The sequence below is a fragment of the Rissa tridactyla genome, chromosome 1, assembly GCF_028500815.1.
Source record: "Rissa tridactyla isolate bRisTri1 chromosome 1, bRisTri1.patW.cur.20221130, whole genome shotgun sequence".
In the NCBI taxonomy this organism is placed as follows: Eukaryota; Metazoa; Chordata; class Aves; order Charadriiformes; family Laridae; genus Rissa; species Rissa tridactyla.
In genome coordinates this window covers 35,096,237-35,124,006 of record NC_071466.1, presented here as the reverse complement: position 1 = coordinate 35,124,006, position 27,770 = coordinate 35,096,237, and the positions used below count along the sequence as shown (strand labels likewise).

Sequence of the window (27,770 nt, the reverse complement as noted above, 5' to 3'; positions counted from 1 at the left end):
GGGTGCCAACAGGGTGCCAACATGCAGTTGGCAATTCCTCTACCCTTGTTTTGCCTGGAGTTATCTACCAAAGCCATTTAGCAATTCAACAAGCAGGAAAAAAAAAATAGTTTGAATAAATCTGAATAAGGATACAAAAGCATATTCTGTTTCCTTGGCTCCAATACACCCACTCTGGTCTGCTCACCGGCCAAAGTAAAACCACAAAAAAAACCTAACAAGTTCTGAATTACTAGTATAACGAAAGTCTGAGCATGTTATTTTCACTAAATCATGCATTTATGCCACATTCTCTGCTAGTTCAGAAGACACAAAATGAGGAAAGGAAAGTGACGAACAAAAAACAAAAAAACTTTCCAATGCCAGAATATCTGGAAACAATAGGTCTAAAACACCTTATTGGACCTAGTGATCCCTTGATACTTTCTGAGATGCATACACCAACGGATATGCCTTTCCATTTGTGTGATGATCTACACCTCCCGAGCTGCTGCCTCCTCTGGAAGGAGTTTCACAGAGCCTGCAGAGGTTGACAACTCTCCAGAAGTTTGTAGGCTGCCGCCCAAAGCAATGGGGCAACAGCATAGCATGAGAAGTAGAAGAGTTGACAAACAGACAACAAAGGGCAGGTCAGCAGGTTCTTCTGTGATACTGTCAAACTTTAGAGTTCTTCAAGCTCCTCCAGAAGCGCCAGTGAAAAGGAACTGAGAACAAAAGAACAAAACCAAGACTTTTTCTTTCCTTAGAGATGTCCCCAAAAATACGCATAACAGAATCAAAAATCCCTCAATCCCAAAGGGTTGAGCTCAAGGCAGCTTTGCTGATTGCATTGTGGATTCCAAGACTGAAGGAGCCAGGAAAGAGAACACGATATGGCTATAAGGGCAATAAAGGGTGAAATGGGCAACCATTAGTTATAGATCTCAGAACAAACAGTAGTTTTCCTTATGGTGCTTCTAGAAATTTTACTTTACAGAAAGCTAGGCATTCTCTCTCTCAAACTACAGCATTCATTAAAAGTAAATATTCACCATAGTAACACTTAAGATATAAAACCGTACATAAATTCTATAGCTTGTTAAAACTTGCTACTTTTAAGTCAAACTGACAATCATATAATGTATTAAAATAAACTAAATACAGACAATAAACAGTGCCAGAGCTGTTGGCTTAACAGAGATAAAATACTATGGTGAATTCACCACACCTCCTTTCCTTTTCCCTTCCCAAAACATCACACCTGAAGCCTTCAAATAAAGCAAACTAACAGATCAGGGGGGAAAGTAGAGATACAGTCAGCAAACGAAGAAAGTAAAGGGACCTTAGGAAGGAAGCAAGCTGTTTGAAACCAGCCAGTCACTGGAATTTACAGCAGCATCTACATCAAGTTTCTTGAAAAATGTTTCTAGGGGAAAAAAAAATAAATAAAATGCAGGTGTGTGTCAGGAATAAGTTAAAGGGGTTCTAGAGAAACAAGAATTAATTGCAAGCTTAAGAGCGCTAATATAAGTCAGGCTTGCAGTCTACACATCAGCCTCAGATATTTAACTTTTTCAGCTTCAGTTCTGTGATGGAGGAAGAATGTTATCTCTGTTCAGTGAAGCACTGCCTTCAGTTCCTGTTTTACCACATAGGTCCCAATTTTTATGTTTATTTACAAAAAAAAAAAATAGACTCACCAAACAAGTAATCATGCTTCCTTGCTGCATAACTAATGTAATTTAAAAGAACAATTTACATAAGTGAATTGAATTTCTCACAGGATCACCGACTAGTTGACTCTGGAAGGGATCTCTGGAGATCACCTAAGTCCAACCCCACTGCTCAAAGCAGAGTCAGATAGCAGAAATGAGTAAGAAGCTACTAATGGAATAATAAACTGCAAGATGTTACCAGTGTACCAGCTTCTGAGACTTGGAAGCAAGCAAGGCTAGCAACTAACACACCACCTTCCCCTCTTTCTGCCCATTTTTTAAAAGGTGGGTAGCAATGGTACTTGTACTTCATCATGGGAAACAGAAGCTGCCTGCAAGAGACCTGTATACTAATTTTTTGGAAAAGCAGGCTTTTTCTTTACAGGAACTATTGCACATTCAGTGAAGCACAGTGTGCCACAAGGCCATTAAATAACTATATTTAACATATCATTCTGACACTTCATTATCTAATCGGTAAACTTTCCTGTTTACACATGTGTCACAATTTGATATTTCCCAATTTAGGGGAAGTTTTTCTCTATTTGTCAAGAACCTTTTCCAGGCAGTATACCACACCTTCACTGACGGGAACAGTCTATTATTGATTCTTAACTAAAAATCTATACACAGCAAAACTAGGGCATCACATAAAAAGCTTGCATCTTAAAGTTTTAGTTTCAAGAGTGTAAAACATTTAGTGAAGATGGTAAATCTTCTCCAACTGATACAATCTTGGATCTGTGCAATAACTATTTTTTCATTTATAACTACTTGGTTTGAAACTGAAGAGCCAAGAGGCAGCTACAGGAAAAGTGAGAGTTTTCTTTTATCTGTATGACTTAACCCAAGAAACACCAAAAGACATGAAAAAAACAAAGCATGAACAGAAACAGAAGCTTCAAAGGGCCAGTTCCAAAAAGTGCAAAGATGGCAACTAATATTCAGGGACACTATCTTTTATTGACATCAAGAGATTTTCATAAAGATGCTTTGGGACATGTTGCGTGTCTAGACTAGACACTTGCATGTCAAGACTACTAAATAAACCAAAAGAGTAAGAAAGCAAAATAATGTAACCCCTCTTGAAGCATGAATATCAGCATGAGCTTTTTTGGTTGGTTACAGGCTTTTTGTTCGGTGGGTTTTGTGGGGCTTTTTAAGTGTTGAGATGTATTAACTCAAATCCGTAAGCAGAATTAAGGAGACTAAATTGCTCCTCTCTAGTTGTCAAGTATACGCTTACAGTCACTTGGGACCCTTTAAAGACAGTGAATTATTTAAACTGGGCCAAAGACTTTGAAATTATCATGGGCATTTCATATAACATTTATATATTATGTATAATTTGGAGATTTTTTAAAGCTATGACATCTGTTCTAGTTTTTATAAACTAATAGCCACGTTAATGATAAAGAAAACACTATACTGCAAACACAGTAGAAGAGATATAACATGACTCAGGAATAATCCCACCAGCTTCAATAAAAACTCTTTAAGTACATGTATGTTCTCAGCTAAAGCTACATTGTTAAAAACTCTAAGGATATAAAAAGTTTCAGGAACTATACAAAAGTCACAGTTGTGAAAAATCAAAATCCTCAAGGGGAAGACATCGAGATTCCTATTTTGGGGGTTCACTGGTGCAAGAGATAGATGAGAGGTTCAAATATGTAACTAACCCTGTGTCAAACCATGGCAGTTCACATTTCCCTCCCTCTTGCTAATATTCCCTTAGAGAGCCATTCAGACAAAAGAAAAAAAAAAAAGAAGAAACATAAATAAGCAGTTGCAGTACAAAATCTCAATGAATTTTTAGATGGCTATGAGTAAATTCCAATAGAAAATTCTTCCCTGGCTACATCACTATCATTTTTCCTTCAGGGAAAAATGGGTTTCAAATATCTAGAAATAATAAGCATTTGTCAAAGGCTTTGAAATTAAACCTGCCTAGATACAGCATAGAAATAACTATCCCATCATAAATGCTGAATATCTTAAGAATTCTTTTCCTAGATCTATGCAGAATTGCAAGAATGATCCAGTATCAATTACAAAGTTAAGGAAAAGATTTGTTGTCCATCTCCCTTCACAGCTGGGACTTCCGTGGTTGGGATTTTTTTAATTAAGTAGGCTTTCTGTTAGACAGCTAATTATTTGCACTGATTATATTAACCTTTACAGAACAAAAACTATTAGTACAAACAAAAGAATTTAACAGCTTGTTTTGATACTGGAATGCAATGTAAGGTTCTTTGTGCAGGAACTGAAAAGCTTAAATAACATGGGGGATCAGATCATCCAAACCAAAACAGAAAAACAGCGTTACACAAGCATCTGAATCGGGTTCCACAGTCCTTAGAACAGTTTGTGTTGTCCGTATGAATTTCAAACAATGCAAAAATATTTCCATTTCAGTCTCACTGCAACGAATAATGCATTTATTAGTGAATATAATCACTGAAATTCTACTTCTTTTCCACCTGGTATCTCCTAAAGCTTCTGAATTTGAGCAGTTTACATTTTAAAATAAGTCACATACTAATAAGAGTAACAAGTTTTTCAGTGGAGATCTACACAATATGCAAGTGTTTCTATTCCCCTTTGCATTTTTTAAGGGCACCGACATCAGGAGTCACTGATTTCAAAGCAATTTACATAGTACATACAAATTATGCACCGAGCTGTTTTGGCTTCCTTATTTTTTCCTCTGAGCTTCGTCTTTTTCCTCACTCCACTTACACGATTTTTTTAATTTATTTTTTTTTCCTTACTTAAGAGAGTTGGGTACCATTTTGGTATACAGTTTAAAAAAGTATTTAAGCCCCATCAATTAATCCAACCAAAATATCTAAACACTCAGCAATACTAGAAACTCAGCAATCCCTTTCATAATTTTCTTCCATTAGTCTCAAACCCCTAATTACAAAAGCATGATCATTTCCAAAACCAGAACAGCAGCGACAGTGCTTTTCAAAGGCAAAACAGAGGCAACACTTAGCCTTCTTTTTAATTAGTTAGAACTAAGAAGTGTATCAGGAGCACCCTACCTTAAGTTCTCATCCAGCAGAAATAACATTCTATCCATCCCCACAGCCTATTAACCAATACTGCATACTTCAAACACTTCTGCTGAAATCATAACCGATTGCATAATAGCAGTTTGTGCAAAAGCACCTATTAAAATTATTGGCACTAAGTTGTTAGACTAATTTGGTTTATGAACTTATCCAACCCAGCAGCCAGTGTGTTACAGAATTGCTTGGCATGTTGAAAGCAGTTTAGCCCCTTATACTGTTGGACTGTTCATCACAGGCGTATCTTGTTGTATGCGGGAAGCAGCACATACAATTCTTACATGCACATCTTAAAAAAAAGGTATGTTTCCACAGTACTATAAATATGGAAAAGGCAAGATTAACACTCGTGAGATCAGAAAAAAGCCCTACTCAATGACAGTGTGGAAAATGCTTCTGAAAAAGGAGTTAGTCTAATTAGATATACCCAAACATACTGTAAGTATGACAGCTTAAAATAAAGGGCTAAAACAACACATACTGTTACAGAATATTATCTGGAGGAAGAGGATATATGTACAGTAAATGGTCTTGGCTTCGTCTTCCTACCTGCCCCTCCTCACCCGCCAGTGTTTATAAACATTCCCCACCAGAAAGACTTCTTCTATAAGAACATGCTCCTTTTAGTCTTGATTGTCAGCACCCCTCTTTGTCCTGTATTTTGGCTAGTTAACCACCTTCGTGAGCATAGTTTTCCTCTGCAGGCAAGCTTCTACTCCTGATCTTTAAAGGCCCTGCTCTCCTGCATTGCTCAGCAATATACAAATTGCTGTCTTTTTCATGATATAGATCAAGCACAAAAAACACAGATCAATAAAGTCACCAACTTCTTCAGACCCCTTTCTCCTAGGATGTTTTACAGAGATATCAACAAAGTTATATTGGAGGTGGTCAGATACATTTTCTTAAGAGCAAAGCTACACATAAGTAGTTTATACACATGGTTGCATCCCCCTCCCCAATCTTCAGCACACAGTTTATCTTCCAAGGACATAAGATGGTCATGTTTGTCCTTCTTCCAGCAGATGTGAGCAAGATGTGGCAGATGGTAAGCACTAACACAATAAAAATTACAGTTGTTATTTCTTTATGGGTATTTTATTCCACTTCCAACAACTCTGTACCCATTTCCTGAGAAGTTTAAGATCCTCAAATCTAACTGAACAATTAATTCATCGCCTTAGTGTTCCCATAAACACAGCATTTTACAATATCACCTAGAATATAATATGATGCAAATTTCAAACATAGACTATCCAGCACAAGCAAAGCGTAAGTAGAGCACTCGGCTAATCCTACTTTAGTTCGTGTTACACAGTACTTTCTACTCTCATATTCAAGACGCTTCACTAAGGCAATGGAAAGATAGTCTAGATGAACTTATGACATAAAAAAGATTATAGAAAAAAAAAGCAATAAGTATAGAAATTCATGCCAAGACACTAACACTAGATAAAACCACATTTGATAACTGGTCTTATACATTAGTTATATGACTTGGGAGTATATTACCTTGTTTTTTGAATTTTGTATTTTAAGCCAAACATAGTAATTTCCTTCAATACTACCTGATGTTGCAGCCAACAGGGAACATTTGACACCATTTGTATCTGACATCTAGAAAGTGTTATGGTAACTAATTTGCTTTAGTAACTGCGATTCATTTAAAAAAAAAAAAACTAAGTTTTGCCAAACTTTTTATATCTAAAACAAGATAAACAAGCTTCCTGCGTTTCTAAATTCATTGCTCATTTTACTGCTAACTTGCAACATAATTGTACTATTTACGTATAATCCACATCACACTCTGCTTTAAAAATCTAATCAAACATTGTCTCCAAACACCAAGTACAACCCCTGAAAAGTCTGCAGACTCCTCCGGCTTCTGCAGTAGAACTCCTGGAACCGGCGCTGTAGATCAAATACAATACTAATATTAAGACAATAGTCACATAATAAGGAGAGAAACAGGCAGATACAGTATCTGGGGCTTGTCTTAACCCAGGTTTTGACTTAGGTCCTTCCCACAATGGTCCTGTTTTAGGGATCTTATTCAGGTCTTGTCCAAGCACCAACTCATTAAGCAAAACGCTCATTTCCACAGACTGGACAAGATATACACATTCTACTCTGTGTAAGTATTCTGCTGTTGGATGGATTAAAATAGAAATACAACACAATTAAAAGAATGCTATTTTCAATATATTACAAACTAGAAGTACTAAATAAAGTCAGGAAAAAAAAAAACCCTAAGTAGATTACTTGTCTCCTTTAGGGTTTAGTGACCTCTGACGTGCTTTCTGATCTGCAGGGCATCTGATACGCCAGCAACTCTAGAAATCCGGAAGACCTGAAAAATGCGCTCCAGAATTTTGTTAGTAGCCTAAAGTCAAATTCCTCCTCAATGTTACTTACTTAAAGCATTTGAAAAAGCAGTACTGTGATGTGATGAGGGAGTGTTTTGAAGAAGTTGTGCCAGATCTCAGAGTCCTGGTAACACTCTTTAAAATGACTATTAGTGCCTTGGTTGCAAATGGGACCACACAGGCATGAATCAAGCTGAACTGTTCTGTTTGACACATCCCCCCCCCCCCCCCCCCCCCCTTTTTTTTTTTTTAAGTGAACGCAGTTTAGAGCAACTTTGGTAACAGCTTTTACCAGACAGAACTGGAAGACGAAGCGCAGGAAGCACTTCACGTCTTTTATTCTGATTCCTTTGCAGGGAGGAGTAAAATTGAGAACCTTGTAATTTTAAATGCTTGCTACTTGCTTATTTATTCATTAGCAAGAGCTAATGGAGTTATCCACAGACACCCTTAGAGGGGTTATCACAACAGAAGGCCTTAAGGCAGGATGTAGCTACCAAGGATGACTTGGGGAGGAGCAGGGAAGGAGGCTGCTAGAGACCATCCCTCCTCCTGGTACCTGCAGCATCCTGCAAAAGGACAAACACGCTTCAATTCCATCACATAACCACTAAATATATTTTCATGTTTATAAAGAAGAACTAGCCTAGAAAGGCCTACAGTGTATCCTGACATACAGCCAAGCATTTGAAATATACACATGCAGGGAGAACAGAAAATCCAACTGCTGAAGTTTATTTTCACCTCGCTGGTGCTGCTATCACTGTACTCTGGTACAACTTCAGTAATTCTTCGCAGCTAGCTACCCTGCACGCACTCCTGTAACAGACTTAATTATTTTGTGTTGCCAGTAAGAATTGTTTTTATCAAGTGACTCTTTACAGGATTTTAAGCTCACTCTCAAATATTTTGTTAAATAAACAAATAATTTTAAAATTTTAGAAAATTTAAATGTCAGAGGCTGCCTTCTGAAGCTTTAACATTTAAAGCATTTTTCTTTTTGTACAGGCCTCCTGGATTTTTGCCAATGGGGCTCTAATGCCAGTGCTATAGCATCCAAAATGCTATTTTAAGCCATTGCTGTGCTGACCATTGCATTTTTCAAGCACAAGAACGGCTTCCTGAAAAATAATGATTGTGAATAATTGGTTTTGTTGTTAATGAAACCACAAATATCTTGCTTCTGCTTCCATGACATCTTAATTTCTGACCTATGCTTTGAAAGACTGTGCCAATTGCTACACCTTTCCCTACTTTAAAGATGCAACCACCTCTAAAAACTTTTGCTACTCCATGAAGTCCATAACACATCATTGCACCCCAGCTAGCTTTTAGCAGCCATGGGATCAATTGTGATCATTCACATTTCTATAAACAACAGTCAAGGGTACAGCCTTTTGTATGTTTGTTTTTCCGTGTTACTCTATTAGTTTCCTCTCCTGCGCTCATGCTTCTATTTTCAATAAAGTGTACATTAAAAAAGATTTTTTTTTTTGAGTTGTAGCTTATTTCCACATTGGAATAAGAAGGTATGGAGCAGTATCCCGCCTTCAATAATTGCCAGCACCAAGTACTTCAGAAGCCACTGAAAAACGTGCGAGAGGTAGCTACAGCAAATCTGTCTCAAAAAGATGTACTTGCTTACCCTGAATTAGCTAGAAATAGTCCTAGAAGCAGAAGCCAAGTCATTTACTTTTCCATGTACTATTTATAAGCATACATAATATACATGTACTTGTGTATTTTTTCTTTAAGTGCTCCTAACTTCTCAGCCTCCTCAGTATTTTGTGTCAATGAGCTCCACAGACAAGAACCTTTCTTGAAATTAGACAAGGCAATTTTACCTGTGTCCTCTTGTTCCTGAATTATCTGAGGGCGCATAACGTCCAGATCATGTTCTAAACTAGTTCTCATTTATAATTTAAAATACAAAAAAGTGGATATGTTATCATAGCTCTAGGCTCCTTATGAGTCACTGTCTCAATCAGAAGACTGATGTAGGTTTACAAGTAGCTTTAGAGATTTGTTTCTTGGTTTAGGTATTACTTTGCCATTTCATTTTGAATTCTGTCTAATCCCTGCATATCATCTTTAGTCATTTAAAAAAATACACTACCACAATTGAATTCTGAAATGTTGTGGGACAAGCTCCAGCAACACAGCAGTCCGTAACTCATTAGCTTTTTGTTTTCAAAGGCTCAAGTTAAAGTACTCACTTGATTTACAAGATGGGACATTCTGGGCTTTGTATCTGTCCACACCAAAACCAAACGACCATTTTGGCACATTTCGCCAACAGATCTGGAACTCTTAAACATAGTAATTCACCACAGTAATAGCGGGTAAGAGTGGTAGATCCTTAGGAAGGCAAGAGTGACCAGTTAAGACACTCCACTGTACTTGGAAAAAGTATGCCTGAAGTAAAAGAAAAGCCACTGGCCCTAACAGCAGCTCCACTTCCTGCTGGCACCCAACGTTAGGAGCAAACCAGCCTAGCCTACAAGGACCATACAAAGCGCTCCTGGTTAAGTAAAAGTGATTCTCTAGGAAAAGAGAAGGGAAAATAATGCAAAAGGAGGTCTTCGCACAGTCTGACAAGAAGAATTAGCAGCACGCAAACTTATCATTTAGTTAATCACTCTTACCATCCTTTTTCTTACCCCCTTTCATTGCTTCTGCTGTAAAGACTCAACAAGAGACATCCTCGTTTTCCTGAACCAAAGTATTTACCATTCATCATCACGAGTGATCAAGCAAAGAACAGCAGATGCTGAACCAAAGCGGAAAAATGGAAAAAGCACAGGACACAGTGCTAAAGCAGAAGAACTGTAAGACAACATTCCAGGCTTCGAAACAGGATATATGAGTTCAAGCAGCATAACCTAGCTCTGCAAGTGTTCCATTTCACCAACATTATTAGGAAAGGAGCAGAACAAAGTTTTGAAGCCTGTACTTAGGTATGTAAGCAGAGAATACAATGAAGCTACAATACAAACAGTTCACATCAAGAAAAGCAAATACACTAAGAAGTCTTAAAATGCAATTTGCAAGCTAACCTGGTAAATCTACAATTAATATCAACCAATTGCTTCTGTTACTTTTAATTCTGGAAGGTGCTGGCCTCGACACTTAAGAATCAATTAGAACAGTCACCTCCAAGAATATACGGCATCCCCACAACACTTGGTCATACTAGCCAGACTCTACAAAACCCACTCCAGCTGACTGAAAGCTTCTCCACTAGCCATTCTTCCTATGGCAGCGGGCCTCTGGCCATAGGCCATCAAGAGGGAGAAGAGAGAAACTCTTCCATCCCTTCCTAAGAAACTATGTTGAAGGTAAGAAAAGCACGTATGTTTCTAGATGCCTTTCTTGTAGAAGGCTAAAGGTTCAGAGTCTCCATTGCAAACTGCTCCAAAATGCAAACCTCAATTCAGGATTTTCAAGCTCTCTACTTCACAGGGCTCTACTCGGCTTCCTGCTTCAGCAGCACTTTCTTCTATTACTGTTATCAATTACTTGATCAGATGAATTAACACAAGTATGTCCTTCAAGCCAAGTCAACAGCAGCCATCCTGGCATTTTAGGTGTTCATTGCCATGTTTCAAACACAATTTTTATTTATTTTTAGTTTTTAGAAAAGCCGGAACTGAAGAGAGAATCTTAATTTTCGGGTCTCATGTCCGTGCAATCCTAATTCAACCCACTAACATCAATATACTTACAGAGAGAAAAAACTGTTTGCTTCACTAGAAAAAGAAAATCACAAATCTCTTTTCAGACACTGCATTTCAAACCATTTCTTACCAGTTTGAGATTACAAACAACCTTTGTTTACCACTTAAGCACAATCTCACAGAAACTGGTCACATTCACTGACAGACACTATAATTAAATAGCATTCAGACATGGTTGCATCTTCTTTCATAAAGAAAAAAGCCTACTTTTCCCAGCAATTGTGTTTGGTACATTTCTTTTGTGGTCACTTTAGGCAGATTAGACTACCAGTGGTAGTTACTTCTTTTAACTCTTATTTCTGAAGCAAAATGTAGATCTTTCCAGCAACCTCATGATTTCTGAAAGGGCTTTGTTTCTAAATCTTGCCTCTTCATTAGAGGCAGACAACATAAATCAGTGGCTGAAAACATGAAACTGACGAGCAAAAATTAAAACATCCAGTGTTCACTCGTCATGCTCTAAGTATTTTGCACAGAGACAAATAACAACTTCGTTATAAATTTATACCTTAGAGTATGTATTTAATATGTAAAATGCTACAGAAGATACTCATTTCATACTATATGATTTTTCATATTAAAATTATATTTTTAAGAATGGTGCCCAAGAAAGTTGAAGTGTTTAGTAGAAAAGGCATTGTTTGAGAAGTTCTAGCATATGATTTATAGAAGGTCTCCAAATATATATTGCAATTTACTACAGAAAACTAAAACTTACATTTGAACATTTCTGAACACAGACCTCACAGTGCCAAGTTGCCTATGCCAAACTGTGCAAAGCTACACGGCAATATCATTTGATGAATGCAATCTGCATGACTGTTCTAGCGATCCCAGTAACAAAACCATGGGAAGATTTGTCTGCATACACAAAGGCTACAGACTTAATCCACAAGCTATCAACTTTCCCCTTAAATCACATACGGCACATCTAGTGCCTATCAAAGTACCTGTGTTCCAGAGCTATCTGACAGCAACTTTTAGAAAGCAATTCTAAAGAATACCTATAAATTCACTGAATTATAGGATTTTTAAAAGTCAAAGTAGAAGAAAGAAATAAAAGGCATTTGGGATTTTGCATTACCGCATGTATCTTACATTGATCTGACTTGACTTTCCATCTAATATAATACGCAAACTCCATCATTTACAAAAAGTTATCCCAATGTTTTGGGTTTTTTTTTCTTGTTGTTGAAATATAAAAATGAATAAAACACTTTAGATATTTGTAAAGTGTACATGTTCCTGAAACATTAAGAATGGTTTAGTCTATTATGTTCAGAGGTTGGGTAGGAAGGAACTCCTTTTAAAAATAAAACTTTATAAAGCAAGCTTCTTTAAACATTTGTCCAATTAAAAAGTATTAAGAGGGAGGGTTGCATGGCTTTCTTAAACACTTTTTTGGTCATTAAATACCAAGACAATCTTCTATTTGAGAATATTTATGAACACTTAATTTCCAATGTCCTTTACAGAATTCTTTGGAGGATTGTTTGTGATGCCTTCAGAGAAAACACTTTAATCCAATAGCTTCGCAGGCACTAAAAAAGTATGTTCCAAATAGGGTACATCTTTACAGAATATACAAATTACTATCCTGCTTTGCTGGACTGTTTTTTTCATAAACTGATAAAAATAATTAAGATTTTGCCTGCATGACCGTCTTATAATCAGTTCAGAAGTTATACAGACATCAGACAGTAAGTCCTTCAGGATCATCTTTTCTGCTTTTTGTTATAAAGCAGCCAGCAACGCAGAGCCCCAGTTCACAACTAGGCCTTTTAGCTACTACCCCATAAATAAGAGGCTGTATTGCCAACAACTGCCTATACTTGGCTCTAACACACACATACCTGATACTGTTTCAAAAACTAAAATCCCTTTCCCCACTAGAAAACGAAAGAAAGTCAAAACCACTGTCATAAACATTTCACACCTTCTTTCTTTCCTCCCTCCTCTGTCTCCAATCAAATACGTGCTCGGGAACTCCTCTCTTTCACAGGCAATTACGGAATTGGAAAGAGCCTCACAAACTTGGAAAGAAAAAAAAAAAGAACACGAAGGTACATGCACGTCCTGCACCATTCCGTGAACATTTATGAGTAACTTGCCATTTCACCCAATTTAGGATATTAGGCCTACTAAAGAAACACTTGGAAGTGCAATATCCTGATCCATTCTTAACATAATAACCTCATTCAATAGATTAAAGAGGTGCATTTATACCTTGAATTCATTTGAGTGCTACAGTAAATTATTTAACAAGTTCTTAAAATATGTAGTCATTAACTCATGGTTCCTTTTATTTTATTTTCACTTGTTCTTATTTTGTAAGAATGCAAGAAATGAAACCATAAGAACAGCAATTGCACCTTCTCTCACCAGCAGATTTGTTTAGGGTTTGGGTTTTAAAAAAAAATAATTAAGCTTTATATGTTCTCGTATACAGATATGCGGTATTCAGAATATTAGACCAAAGAATGAAAAAAAATAAATTAATCAAGATGTTTAGTAGACATTTCAAGTTAAGGCCAGGTCAAGATTTCCACTAAAAAGCTTATAACATAAACAAACCATAATACTGAATATAAACTAATTGTTACTACAAAATCTTTCCTTGCCGTATTTCAGAGATGTTCAGAGTCTGAGTACCCTGTACTGCAAATGACATCAAGGGACAATTACAATTAATACTGTGCAAAACTTTCCACACACACACACACCAAATCATGAAAGATCCTGAGCTGTTCTGCTTCCCCTTACGTGCGTTTCTATAGGGCAGCACTGCTGCATGAACCCTCAAAAATCCCAGAGGAAATGAAAGCATTCCACTTCTGGCAAGCTCAACCTGGAAGTAAGAATTAAAATACTGTTTATAGTCCACAGACAGACTTCCTCAGAGAAATACGGAAACTTTTCAGATGGTAGAAAAACAGATTATAATACTTTGACAAATATACATTCATCCAGTAAAATTACCAAACTGAAAATAATCTCCCATGAAATCTACAGAAGTTGGGTTGTTTTTTTTCCTATGCTTATCCCAACTCAGAGGTAATATATGCCAAACAAGTCAGTCACAATTCAGATTCCGCCTGAGAGGTTTTCCCTTGCTCTTCTTTAAAGATGATAAATATTTCAAAATTGCAGTCACAATAGAACTCAAAGCAATCATACATGAGTTACTGTGTCAATTTGTAATCACAATCTTAGTTACCAGCTATAACAGCACTAAATATTTAGAAACACAAATTTAGTATGGTTACATTTTGAATTCTTTGATTTCTACCCTTTCTTATATGTAAGTTATGACTGCCAGTCATCATCTCCCCCCCATCTATACACAACTGTGACAGAGTTGGGTGAAGTGAAGGTCAGAGGAAGCTTAAGAGGCATTTGAGTTTTCTCTCATCTTGACAGGGATTTCATTCCTCTACATTGCACAGAGAGTCCAAAGTTACTGGAAAAAACATTAGAGGGTATTTCTATATCACACATTTGTTAACAATAATTCAAAGGAAAATACCATTTCTAAACCAAGCATGAGCAATTCACAACAGATACTAAGTTCAGAAACTTAACACTTTATGCAATTAGAAGGACTGCTGACTAGATACGTAAGCACTGAAGATTAACAGCCGGTTACCAATAACTAGGACTGTTACTGACCCACGAGGCAATGGATTACAAATAAAAGATCAACAATGTCTACCAAAAGATGGTGTAATTTACATTTGATTTGCACCTTCTTATTTTACAGGAATGAACCAAGTGTAATGCTGATGATATTGAAATAAGCACACACTAATAGCACTGCGTGCTGAAATCACCTTATCTGCATAATTCATCTTTAAGAGCTGGAGGACAGTATTAAAAAAAAAAAAAAACACTACTAAATGCAGTAAGACACTGAGACTATTGTTGAATGCGTATCCACATTTTCAGCAGCTTTCAGTACTGTCCCTAATACTTTGATACTGTTGCTTAAGCAACTGCCGGAGAAGTTCAAATCTTCACACAGAGGAAGAGGTCAGAGCCCTGAAAAGTTCCTGCTGGATAGCCATGCTAATTAAAAGAACCAAAAAAAACCCAATCCAAAAGACATACAAACAGAAGGTTGGACAAGTACTTAAGTCCCACACAAGCTCAAATAATTTGCTTGGCCAAGTGGTTTAGCACACTTAAGCAGTAGGTTATAAAACACCCTACAAATAACTTCCAGTTGCTATCACATCTATACCTTACTAGAAATACTGTCTACATTTTTTAACAGACTGTACACCCATCCATATCTTTCTGTTAGGCTTAAATTTACAGAAGATCTGCTGCTGCCTGTTAAAGCAATTTATAAAACCATACTCCTCCACTACACTCAAAAGAATGGGTTATTCAAAAGTATATAAACAGATGATCAAGATACCCAAGTTTTATTAAAATAAATACAAAGAACAGCTTTCTGAAAGTTTCCTTGAGAAAAAACAAACATCAGTGGTACCTGCATTTGTTCCTCTACAAGGATTACAGTCAGCTTCAAAAAAGCATTAAACTTCTAACCCTGAATGACAGAAAACCCTCAAACTGCTTTACCTTCCTACTCTATTATTCTAACGTACTTCCAAAATTCTGCACCCATTTCAGCTTGTATGCTACCTACAATCCCCAGGAAGAAAGGCTAATAATAAAGGGTAGTTTGTTTAGGTAGCAGTTCTCTGCTGACCAAAAAGTTCACTGACTCTCCCAGACCATCGCTTGCACTGCAAAAAGAAATATGACCTGGGACAAGAGCTTCAAGCTTGAATGGCTACAGTACTTAAATATATGTCCTCATTGTCAAAGGTACTCAATATATGAAGCTTCACCAATACTACATACTTCATGGAAGCAGTATAATAAACACTTAAACACAAAGGAAAAAAAAAACATTTAAAAAACACGTGACAACAACGCATTGGCCTAAGTGCCCAAACACAGACATACCTACACGTGAATTTTTCATGCTTAGCACAGTGGTGAAAGCTTGACCTCATATATACATATGTAGAAACACGTAAGATCCAAACATATTCCTACGTTTATACAGACCAGTTAAAATGTTTTTTAATAATTCATATAGCACTTTTTTAAACTCACAGTAGTAATATTTAGGCTCAATGTACACTTTCTCTAATTTTAAATATTGTGATAAAAGACTAGTGAAAATCTGGAAAATTACTAACTGAATTTAAAAAAAAAGAAAATATTAAACCACCAACAGCATTGATACAACTTAGATGAAGTCAAGACCAGTAAGTGTACATTAAGATTGTGGAGTAGAAAAAAAAAATATTCAGGAGTCATTTCAGAAGCACAAAAAATAATGCCAAAATAATTTAAAGAAAGTGTAATAACAAATTAATTGCTTGCTCAAAGAAAAAACGGTGAACAAATTTGCTGTGACTTTTCTACTGTATTAAAACAAGTGTTCAAGATTCTACTTTGCAAGTGTAAAAAATTTCATAAAATTGAACAAGTTCAGTTCAATTCAGTTATTAAAGCACAAGGTTGTATCTGAAGTGTGATTATTACTCTAATTTCTGTATGGCACCACAGTCAGAAATCTCCATTTATTAGGTACTAGGCAAGTCATTTAGTCCATAAGGTAACCATCAATGATAAAATACCTGAATTATCACAGGCAATACTCTCTAGCATTTGCATGTATGGGGTCATTACAATCGCTGCCTGACAAACATTTATAACCTCGAAATCTCTCTCTCAGGAAAGTCTATCCAGCTTCAGTGGAAGATGGAGACTTTTTGCATATAACTGCAACCACAAACCAACTCCTGCTTCAAACACTGATAATGCATAATAGGTGTTTGGGGGCTTGCACAAAATGAGCTGATAAGGTTTTCTACACCACAACTGACTGTAGCACAATTATTGTCTTTGTTAGCAAATTCCAAAGACAGACCAAGAGTTAAAGTGTTGCAAGACATTAAGCCAGAAGGATGATCAGGTGCTCCAATGTGATACCATAATTACGCTGCACTTCCATCACACAATTTTAACTCTGTGAATGCTTTAGAACAGGCTAAAATAAATAAAGTGGTATCTCCAGTCACTCAAGAGCTCTTTCCATCTTAGCTTTAGGCTATGGTTTCTTGTATGATCACACTGAGTATAAACTAGTTCCTTATTTATGGTGATCATTACCATGAAATAATTTACTGAATAATCTTACCCTTAGTCCCTGCTTAGCATGCTGTTAAAGCATGCTTTTGCTTAATAGCACTGCCTTTGGTGGTCTAAATGCAGTAAGTGAAAGAAAGGTATAGGCCCACTTTTAAAAAAAGTTTTCAGTCATTTGCTGAAGTATAATATGTATTACACACAGTGCATTTTAGTCTCATAAATTAATCAAGAACAGAAGAAGAACCAGTACACTAAATCAATGAGAACAAAGACACTCTATTCTTTTCTATTCTTGTTTATGTCTCACCTACACCAAAATGCAAACCCAGATCACACATTATTCCCAAAAAGGTCACAACAAGAATACGCTTGCTTTTATTACACTGATATTCAGGTGTGCATAGTTTCTTCTTCTAAAAGACTACACTAGCAACACTACTGTTTACAACTTGATCTACTTCCTAAGCTGTTAGGTCTGAAAAGGCTTATTTACTTTATTATCCTCTTAAAGCAAACAGCATTATTAAAGGGGGGTTTTTTGTAGCATAGGTATGCTACCCGTATGTCTTTTTACCTATGCTAAAGCAAGACACATTAACGATTGGGGGGGTTGTTTGGTTTTGGTACTATTATTATTACTATTATTATTATTTTCCCCTCCCATACTCATAACTTTGCTAGCCTACCATTGACCATTACAGCCATTACTCTGTTGTGGTGTCATCTAGATCACAGTAACTTGTAAAGGGTGAATGAAACACTTCACTACCAATACACAGTACAAGAAACAGATAATTCTAATTTCCAGATTAGCCTGTAACATAAAGAATGCAATTCCTGAGATGGTCACAAAGATTGCTTTTCAACACAAAATATTTTAAAACCTTTTGTTTGTTTGTTTTTATGTACCCACACATACATGACTTAGTTTTTATATACACACTGATGATTTCCAAAGAGCAGCCAAAACTACAGTGCTAAGGAACATTTCCTGGACATGACATTATCAGTTGGAGAGGTAGTTTCTCAGCATCTCCAACAATCTGCCTTATCTTAAGTGCTAAATTACTGCTTTTACAACCCCCTGAAATATGTTGGTTCTTCCTGTCTTTAAAGACAATACAATACCAAGCACTGTAGCAATCCTTAGTTCAAAGCATATCATGGCATGCAGAAAACGCATCTATAAAAGATGCGTCCAAACAGGCATTGCCACCTACAGCTGGCCAGCAAACATACGAAGTGCAGACCCCAAATTCCTCATTGTTCTTTACTTAGAGCAGAGAGCTAACAAAGTCAATTCTGCTGACGGTAGGTATTTTATTTCATCAGATGAAGCGAGAAGCTGGACTTGTCAGCGTGACACAACAGAAACCACATTTTCTTCGCCAAAGCACTCTCTTTTTACTCATGTGACTTGCCAATTAAATAGCCAAATTGAAGCTATGAAGAGATTTTTTTTTTAAAAGTCAATCTCCTAGAACTCAAGTTATGCAATTTTCAAATTGGTGGCAAGACTCTGAAGCAAGTTTAAAGTCTGGAAAATGGAAAATAACAACACAGCCACTAAGATGTGACTAAAACAAAATACCACCATATATCTATGCTAAGCCACCATAAATCCTTTGTTGCGCAGTATCTTCTCCTTTTTTCATCAAATACACAGCAGCAAAACTTAGAGCAAATAAGAGAGCCTATATAAACTCTAAACCAGCTTAGAAAATAAAAATAAGTATGCGAAATAATTAACACATCAAAAATAATGTTTAACCTAAACTTCCAGTTCTATCTCAGTATGTTCGTTCACTACTGGTTACTAACATCTTCAACAAGTATTCAATTACATCTGTAAAAATCTCATTTGAACCTGATGAGCCTTCCTACTACATACTTGCATACATGATGAAAATTTGTCCAATGTTCTGACTGCACGCTTGCTTTACAAGCTAGTACTAGTTACTACTACTAGAGATTCTCAAAGGCTGTTCACAAGTCTTTCAATTCTCACATTCAGCCTTCCAATCTCTCCACAGAATAACAAGCCAAAACATACATACTATACAGAAAACATTTCCTCGACTTTTTTTTCCTCTTCTGTCCAGCTGAAAAAAGATCTTTTAATAAAAATTTCTCTTCAAGAAGAAAATTGTGATAGTCAGATAATAAAGAATACTTAAGTCTCTATGTCAGTTTTATCTCTTTATCTTCACCTTTTCCTCCTTTCTCTTTTGCTTCATTTTTGGATGAAATGCAGAAACAGGTGAAAACAACTTGCATCAGACTAAAGAATGAAAGCAACTCTACAGGAAAACGTTGTCAAGGACAGGGAGACAGTTATTAGTTCTCTTATCCTTCATTCACAAAATCTGCTTTTAAGTAATGGTAAACAACTTTTCAGATTAAGCTATTTTTAAATTCACTTACAGCAGCCTCTATAAATGCTGTAAAATACGTTGATTTTTTAAGTTTTCACTTTACAAGTAATTTAAGAATTATACAAGTCTGTACAAAATCTTATTGCAAGCACCTATAGCACAATAAAGCATTGTCTAGGAAGATGTAAAACTGATTTTGCAACACTAAGTATAAATACAGAAAAGAATTCACTCACATATAAACAAGTATTTTTCCATACTTAAGTTTCAAAAGTATAAAAGAAATCCTCTTCTATAGTTCTAGAGATTAAATACTAAGCTCAAAAGACCACGTCTAAAATTGACCGGATTTAATAACTGAGCTGAATAAATTGAGGTAACTTCTGCAAATCCAAGAAACTATATGAGAATCATGCACTAAAACGAGTCCATACCATGATTCAAGCTAAGAAAAAAAGATACTTAACATCCAAACAATTGGCCTGCATTTTTGTAGATTGAAATATTAGAAGAGATGATGAATCTACCAACATACAAGCATCTATGGCATACTCAACAGGCTGAAGAAAGACTAATCAGAAGAACCAGGCGTAGGGTGGGGGGGTTTTGTTTGGTTGGTTTGTTTTGTTTTTTTAATACAAAAACTATAGCAGTATTATTTGTATCCTCTCATTAACAAATAAAGTCTGCAAAATAATTTTCCATATAGCATTCTGCTAAGCAGCTCATTTTTAGTATCTCTTATTTCAACTCATAGTGAAGATGAAAAAAAAATCATTCATACTGGGGAAATAAAAATTACAGTTTTCAAAGCACATACACTTCATGCTGTCTATATTTAAAAGGCCATGCCCTGATAACAGGCATAGAAAGAGCTGCAAAAGTTGTTCTAAAAACTGAGCAGGGCTAAAGACTTAAAGATACTGGCGTGTCTTTAAATGCAATTATATACAGGTTTAACGAAAGCTGGGAGTTAATCTAAACAAGGTATTACGTGGGTCAGATGTTTTTTCAAAGGCACGCTAAATGGAATTTTACAGCTTCTTCACTGGCCCAATTATGTCACCGCTTACTTCTTTCTCCTACCTTTCCCCTTGTCAGGTTTAGAATCACTTGGGATGTATCGATATAAATCGTCAGTGATATATACGTGCGTGTGTACATGGGAAAGTGAAATGGGGAGTTTATACACATATATTTACAGTGTACCTGCTTCTTAAATGTTTATATACTTCTACAATACACTACCCTTTGCCTCCTGTAAAAGAGGGAATAGTCTAACAAGCAGGCAAAAAACTCTCAAGAGAACTCTAGTTAGAGACAGTCGATGGCCAGAGAAGCGAGAAGCCAAGCAGAGTAACAGCGTATCTTGCACTACCTTAGTAAGTGATGAGGTCTAAGCTCCAGACCAAAAGAAATTCCAGTCAAGATGACAACACAAATAATACCTTGCCCTGAGATCCCCTGGAAGCGGAAACAGAAGCAATCTCACTAAGGTTTTAATGTTACAGGCAGATATACAAGGAGAAGTGCTGCTGTAAATTATCTAATTGTACAAAAAAGTGACCTAACCATGCAAAAAAACCCACAATTATTTTTGGTCTCCATTTAATAGAGTCATATCCTGCTCTGCAAAGAATCTAAATGATTTTCCAACTGCAGCTAAACAAAAGTGTAGCCTACCTGGAGATGACAGATTGAACAAAGACGCAACGTGCATGGGAGAAGAAAGGATATGATCTTTGGCTAGCCAAATAACAGAGGAAGAAGGTATTTCTGGCTATTGTTACCCTGAGGGATTTAAACACTCTGGAAAAACTACCAATCATGACAAACAGCTAACATATGCTCTTAAAATCAGGGTACAATCACGTGCTAGATGTCATTTTCCAAAACACGTAGTATCAATGAGTTTATGATTCTCTTACTCAGGCAGGATCCCCTGAAAGCTTAGGGCATTTTTTTGGTCAGTTAAAAAAAAAAAAAAACCAACAAAACCCAAACACCACAAAAAACCTCACCACCAACCCACACCACAAAACACAATGAGACCCATGAAGAGAAGGATCAGTGTCCTGGTTTAGAAAGATTGAAGGAAGGAAAAACAAAACACGTTTCCGAGAAAAGTGACTGCTAGTAACATAATGGTGACACTGTGGGCTTTAACACCTCAGCCTGTCTTCTACCACCTTCATGTATTTATTGACTAAAAAACATAATCAGAATGAAACTGTGTTGGAACTTGTCTTCTAGCACTCCTGGAAGACAAGCTGCTACTCATTATAGCTCTCTGGCATCTTAGAAAGATGTGATGAAAGCCACTAAGGCAGTCAACACCTTATGATCAACATAATCAGAGACTGCTGATAGAGTTAGTATTTTCAATATTAAGAAAAGAATCCAGCCTCTCCCAGCAACGCTTTTTTTTTTTTTAATAAAGTTTGGGCACTGATATTACTCCTAATTTAAGTTATGGTACCAAGAAGATATTTTAAAAGTATTTCATCTCCTATTGCTACAGCATTTTTCCCACCTTGTAAGTGTTTAGTGCTTTGTGTTGTTTCCTCACCTGAGCCTCAGTTTTTCTTTTCTAGTGTTCTTTTCTGTCCTCTCCCACATTCTCATGGCAGGTTATTTATCTTAAAGTTACTTCTCCCATTAACGTAGCATATCCTTAGACAAGAAGTTCTTTAGGAAAACCACCACAGTCTTCCTGTCCATTTGTAAAGATGTATCATAATGGGTCATCAATACACTAAGGAATTTCCACACATAATTAATATCCAACAATTGCACTTTAAAACTGCTGTTGGGATTGCTTCAGCCTGCACATGCAAGGGCCTTTCACAACCAACACAGCTTCTCCTCACATACTGGCAAATAAATGAGAATATTCACATCTACATGGTCATTTGTTTGAAAAGGTGAAGGTGGGAGAACATGTGCAGTTTATTCCTCTGAGTGCACACAACTGGTGCACCAGACTCAAAGGCTCACCACCCCTCCGCAGGCCTGAGCAGCTCTCACAATGGATTAATGCTTTGAAGCAAAACCACCAAGACCAGAAGTGCCCCAAGTTCAATTTAAAGAGCCACAACGGTGCTGCTGAACCTCCCTTTTCCCACCGAACTCATTTGCCTAACGCATCTCTTGGCTGTCAGAGAGCAAGCTTCTCCATACACCACAGAATCGCAACTGGTTCAACCTGAGTAAAGTCAGTACTTGAAAAAGAGAAGCTGAGGCAGGATGAATTCTAGGCTTGCGAAAAAAAAAAATCTACCTAAGAATAAATATTAATTATTTCAGTGTAATAAATAATCTAAACTACAATCACCACTAGTATACCCACATTCCACAGTATTCTTTTGTCTTCCTCTATACAATGGGAATATACACACTGTCACAGATTGTTAAAACACAGTTTACCCACGCAGTAGTTTCAGAGCATAATCAATACAACCCACCTCCTCAAGAGAAAAACAAGTATTTCAATATAATACCTACGTGCGCTGGGACCTGAGAAAACAATATTTCTAATTAGGCAAAAACATCACACCGCTTTGTTTCACAGAATGGCTGTTAACGAGACCTGCAAGTTAGTGCAAATCAAACTATCAGACAGTCTATCTTTTAATAAAGTTACCGCCAGTCTTACCTCTCATCCTCACCATCTACGAGAGGCGTTGTTAACGGCAGCACCTTCAGCGGAAAGAGGGACGCAGAGGATGGCATGTTGCTGCTACCGCCATCTGAAACGGCTGACGCTCCAACACCACTCTCACCACTGGCAGCTTGAGGTAAACCCACCAAGGAAGGTTCTGTAGGGCGCCTGCCATCTTCGATTTGGCTTACAATTGACTGAGCTAGTGATTGTGCGGGGAACTGGGCAGAGCTGAGCGGTATCTGCTGTGGCACACTCTGTGCCACTGGCATACCTATACTTGTTGATATCAAGGGAGGCTGACTAACACTTTGAGCCAAATTCCCATTCTGCACAGACGAAGCTTGTGCTATATTCTGTGGCTGTCCCAAACCTATAGAAGCAGAAGGTATGCCAGGAGGCACAGCTGAACCAGCTTGACTTGGTGCAGGAACAGTACTAGCAGAAGGTATAGGGCTAACCGCAGGCAGCTGCTGCCCAGTCATCCCTTGGACTACAGATTCCACTCCTTGTGCCTGCGGCTGTACAGGTAACAAGGTGTTTTGCTGAGCAATGACCATTTGCTGAGGAAGGCCCGAAGCGCCGGCCTGTAATCCCTGCTGCATTATTCCTGTCTGCACAGGCTGCACAACTTGTGAAGATGGAGGAGCAGCTGTTGACGGCATCACTGGAGGTGGAATTTGGTTTGCAGCAGATGGTGGTTGCACCACAGCGGCTACGCTTCCTTGCTGCCCAACGTTCAGCATTTGACCACTGGTACCTACACCTGGTATGGCTGCTGGAGCATGGGCAACAGGCTGAGACGGGGCAGCGGCTGGATGTGCTTGTACCGAAGGCTGCATGCTCTGTGCCTGGGCAACAGGAACTGGCTGCCCTGCTCCTACTCCTGTAGAGCTGGGCTGCATGGCAGGGGCTGGAGTCTGGAGGATCTGCTGATGTTGAATGTAGTCTGGCATAGCCCCCGTAACAGAGTTTTGGTTCACCGGCTTAACATGACCTGTGGCCATCTGCGTAGGAACTGTCTGTTGCTGCTGCTGTTGCCCATATTGCAACTGCTGCTGCTGCACAACTGGCAAAGTCTGCACGGGCTGCGCCGGCTGAGAATACGGTAGCTGCTGTTGAGCCATACTTTGAATGGCAGGCTGCTGGTGGCCCAGAGACGGGGATACACCTAGTATATTAACTGGGGCTGGCTGAACCCCAGTAACAGTGGTTAGACTGGCCTGTGCAGGAGGTTGGACCCCTGGCTTCTGCTGCGGATAGTTTACTTCTTGAGAATGCAGCTGGACTTGTGCAAGCTGTGATTGAGAAACACTCTGTGGTATACTAGATGCTGGAATTGCCGGAGGAGCAGTGCTGCTAAAATCCATCTGCTGCGGACCCACACCTTGAAACGCTTGCTGCTGTACCACAGTAGGTGCTCCCATTTCTCCGCTTCCCACACTTTCTGTATAGTGACTCAGTGTGCTTACATTGCTGCTAACAGAACTCCCACTGGTGCTCTCCCTTTCAGAAGTCACTTCAAGCGGGTTTTGTTTTATCGTCTCTACTGCTTTGTTTACGGCTACTCCTTCTGAAACTGCAACAGTGTTTTCTTTATCATAGAATTCAGTGCATGTCCATCTACCTTTTTTGAAAGGTTCAGAACTAGAATCTAATTTTACAACCCTAAACCTTGACGTGCCAGATGCAGGCTGCTGCTGGCTTGATCCCACTGCCATTCCTGCAGTTGGATTAGTAACATTGTTAATGACACTAGAGGAAGCACTCGTACCATTGCCAACACCACTCAAGATATTCACATTAACATTGCCGCTAGTTCCAGACAAAGCATTTACATTACCAGTACTCGTGATGTTGCTTAAATTTATAGTACCAAGCACGCTGCTTGCCACACTAGAACTACCGCCACCCATATTATTTAAGGTACTAGTTCCAGCAGCAGGACTTACACCTAAATTGCCAGGAGTACTCGTAGTGCGGATATTAGATACGACTGATGCCGGGGAACCAGTGGATGATGCAGCAGAAACTGGTGCAGTTGATATAACATTGTCAGAGCTTCCAGTTGTTGATAGTTTTCTAAATGAGGGACTGGGCGGTGGTCCTCCAGAAATCGGGGCACTGCCCACCCCAGGATGCGAGGGATGATGGTGTCCATGATGGTGGTGGTGAAGATGGTGGTGGTGATGAACATGATGAGGGTGAACACTTCCATTGATCACAACACTCTGCTGTGGGTGATGAGGCAGAGGAGCATGCTGCTGAGGAAGATGAGGCTGGTTTGGAGAAACAGCCCCAGGAGTCTCTGCCTCTTGGAAGTTATTTAAAGTCTCTTCAGAGGAGCTCCTCTCAGGTTCTCCCAAGTCAGTGGCCCTGGATAAAGAAACATCCAAGATTTCTGAAGACGACAGGTCTTCAGTGTGGGACTCATCCAGGTCATCGTAGCTTTCTGTATCCTCAGCTATGCTGTTATTAGAGCTCATACTAGCTGATATTTGAGCGGGGGTCACACTGGTAATTTGGAAGCCACTTTTCTTTTTCATTTGAGCTCCAGTCTGTGCGAGAGGCTGTGGCTGGAGCTGAGACTGTGAGAGGAGGTTCAGGCTTTGTGGAGGAGGGGGTGTCGGCTGTGGACCCACCGATGAAGATGTTGCAGGAGACGGAGGCGGCGGCGGCTGGACCAGCAAAGGCGGCTGATAATCCTCGGCGGAGAGGGCAGCGCTCCCAACGCCGGTACCTGGTGCAGTGGGAGCAGTAACGCAGCTGCTGCCGCTGCTACTGCTGCTGCCCCTTCTAGGAAACATTGCCGGGTGCGCCATCTTCCTAGCACTAATGTCTGCGGCTGAGTCAGGCTGGTGCATTGTATCGGGTGTATTTTAAGAGTGCAATTCCCCCGGCATGGAGAGAGACAGACACATACACGCACACACAGTTAGCTTTGCGCTCACGGCAGGGCAGAGAGACACCGCGCACAACCGCCCCCCCCCCCCACTCCGGCTCCCGCAGAGCACGGGGCTGAGGCGCCTCGGCACCGCCGCTAACCACCACCACCCCCCTCCCCTCCTCCTCCTCCTCCCCTCCGAGACAGGGAGGGGGCGAGCACCGGTCCTCCGCCGCCTCTAGATTAGCGCCTCTGAATGTGACACTTTCAATCCTCCGCCATTCACTTTCTTCCTCCCTTTTTTTCCCCCACCCCCACCCACCCCCTTTGGATTTCCACCACCCTCCTCCTCGGCCGCCCCCCCCTCCAACCACCACCACGACTGCGCCTCTCCCCGGAGGAAATGCCCGCGGTAGCCGGCCGGCCCCAGGGGCGAGCCCCTTCCTCCCCGCGGCTCGCCGGCAAGAACCGCCCTCCCCAGGGCGGCCGCCCGCCGCCGCCGCTACCGGGCCGCCGCCTCCTCGCCGGGGCGAGGGCAGCTCGGCAGGGCCCTCAGGGCAGCCCGGCCGGGCGGCCGGCGCCCCTCGCCATCGCCGCTGTAGTAGTAGTAGGAGGAGAGCGCAGATACGTACAGGACTGGCGCACAGCAGGGCGGCAGCGGCAGGCTGAGCCGGGCAGGGACATCCCCGTCAGTGGCAGCCATGGAGCTGAATCATTTTGGGTATGAAAGAGACGGAATAAGGAGGGAAGAAAAGCAGCAGCAACAGCAGCCCGACAAGAGAGTCCATAAAAAGGAGGGAGGGAGGGGAGGGAGAAAGGGGGAGCCAGCCGGGCAGCCTCTCTCTCCTCCCTCTGTGTCTGGCTGTCTCTGGAGGAGGCTCCGCTCGCTCTTCCTTCCCCCTCCGCCTCCTCCCCCTTTATAACAGGCGGCACCCGCTCTTCCTCCACAGAACCGCGCCTGGGATCAGTCTTCCTCCTCCCGCCGCCTGCCCCGTCCTTTCTTCCCTCAGGGTCTCTCCCGGCTTCCCTGCCGCCGCCGCGGGTCTCTCCCCCCGCCCGGCCCCGTCTCCTCACGGAGCGCTGGAGGAGGGCGCTGCGCCGGGCTGCAGGGGGGAGGAGAGGAAAGAGAGGGAGGGGGGAAAGCTCGCCAAAGGGGAGGGCAGGCGAGAGACAACGTAAGATGGCGGCCACCGCCGCGCATGCGCGCCCGCCCGGCAGACATAAAGCCCGTCTGGTCCCAGCCGGCGGAAATCGGCTCGGCTCGCGTGGCGGAAATTGCCGAGCGGTGCCGAGCCCGTGGAGGGGGAAGGGCAGGGCGGGGGCTGTCCCTTCATGGCGGCCCTCCGGGCTGGGGAGGGGGTAAAGCTAGGTCTATGGCGGACGGGCAGACATCCGCCCTCCCCTCCCCTCTCCTCTCCGGCCGCCTCGTCCCCTCAGGTGCCCCTCTCCGCCTCTTTCCCCGGCCCGCAGCATGACTGTGCCTCACATGACCCGCCGCCTCCCTCCCCCTCTCCTCGGCTCCGTTGCGGATTTATTCAAGTTATTCATCCCTCTTCTCCTTCCTCCCCTCCCTCGGTCCAGAATATTCCTGCCCATTCCTTCCCCCCTCCTCCTGCGCATGGGGGAAGCGGAGGATCGGGGGCCGCCTTCCCCTTTGTGCCCACCCTCCCCCGGGCGGGGGTCGCCATGGGTGACTCCCCTCGCCCCCGAAATGGCGGCTGCGCCCGAGGGCTCTCCCCGCTCGGTCGGTCGGGGCGGGAGGACGGTGTCAGCGGGAGGTGACTGAAGGCCCCCGGGTGCTG

General features: G+C 40.3%; 1 protein-coding gene across 23 annotated transcripts in view; it reads right to left on the bottom strand.

The window, feature by feature from the left end:
* TSC22D1 (TSC22 domain family member 1) overlaps nucleotides 1–27,151 on the bottom strand; it is a 96,472-nt gene extending 69,321 nt beyond the window's left edge. For 20 of the 23 annotated variants that reach the window (XR_008464692.1, XR_008464690.1, XR_008464693.1 and 17 more), the window contains exon 1: nucleotides 23,079–25,939. Coding sequence is in view for 6 of the 23 variants with exons in the window: in XM_054190032.1 (XP_054046007.1) it covers nucleotides 23,079–25,906 (2,828 nt within the window). In the remaining 17 variants the exon portion in view is untranslated. Of the gene's footprint in view, nucleotides 1–25; nucleotides 13,723–23,078; nucleotides 25,949–26,600 lie in introns of those variants that run through there. The other 3 variants (XM_054190024.1, XM_054190119.1, XM_054190018.1) reach the window with 3 other exon arrangements.
* Nucleotides 27,152–27,770: the final 619 nt, after the last annotated feature.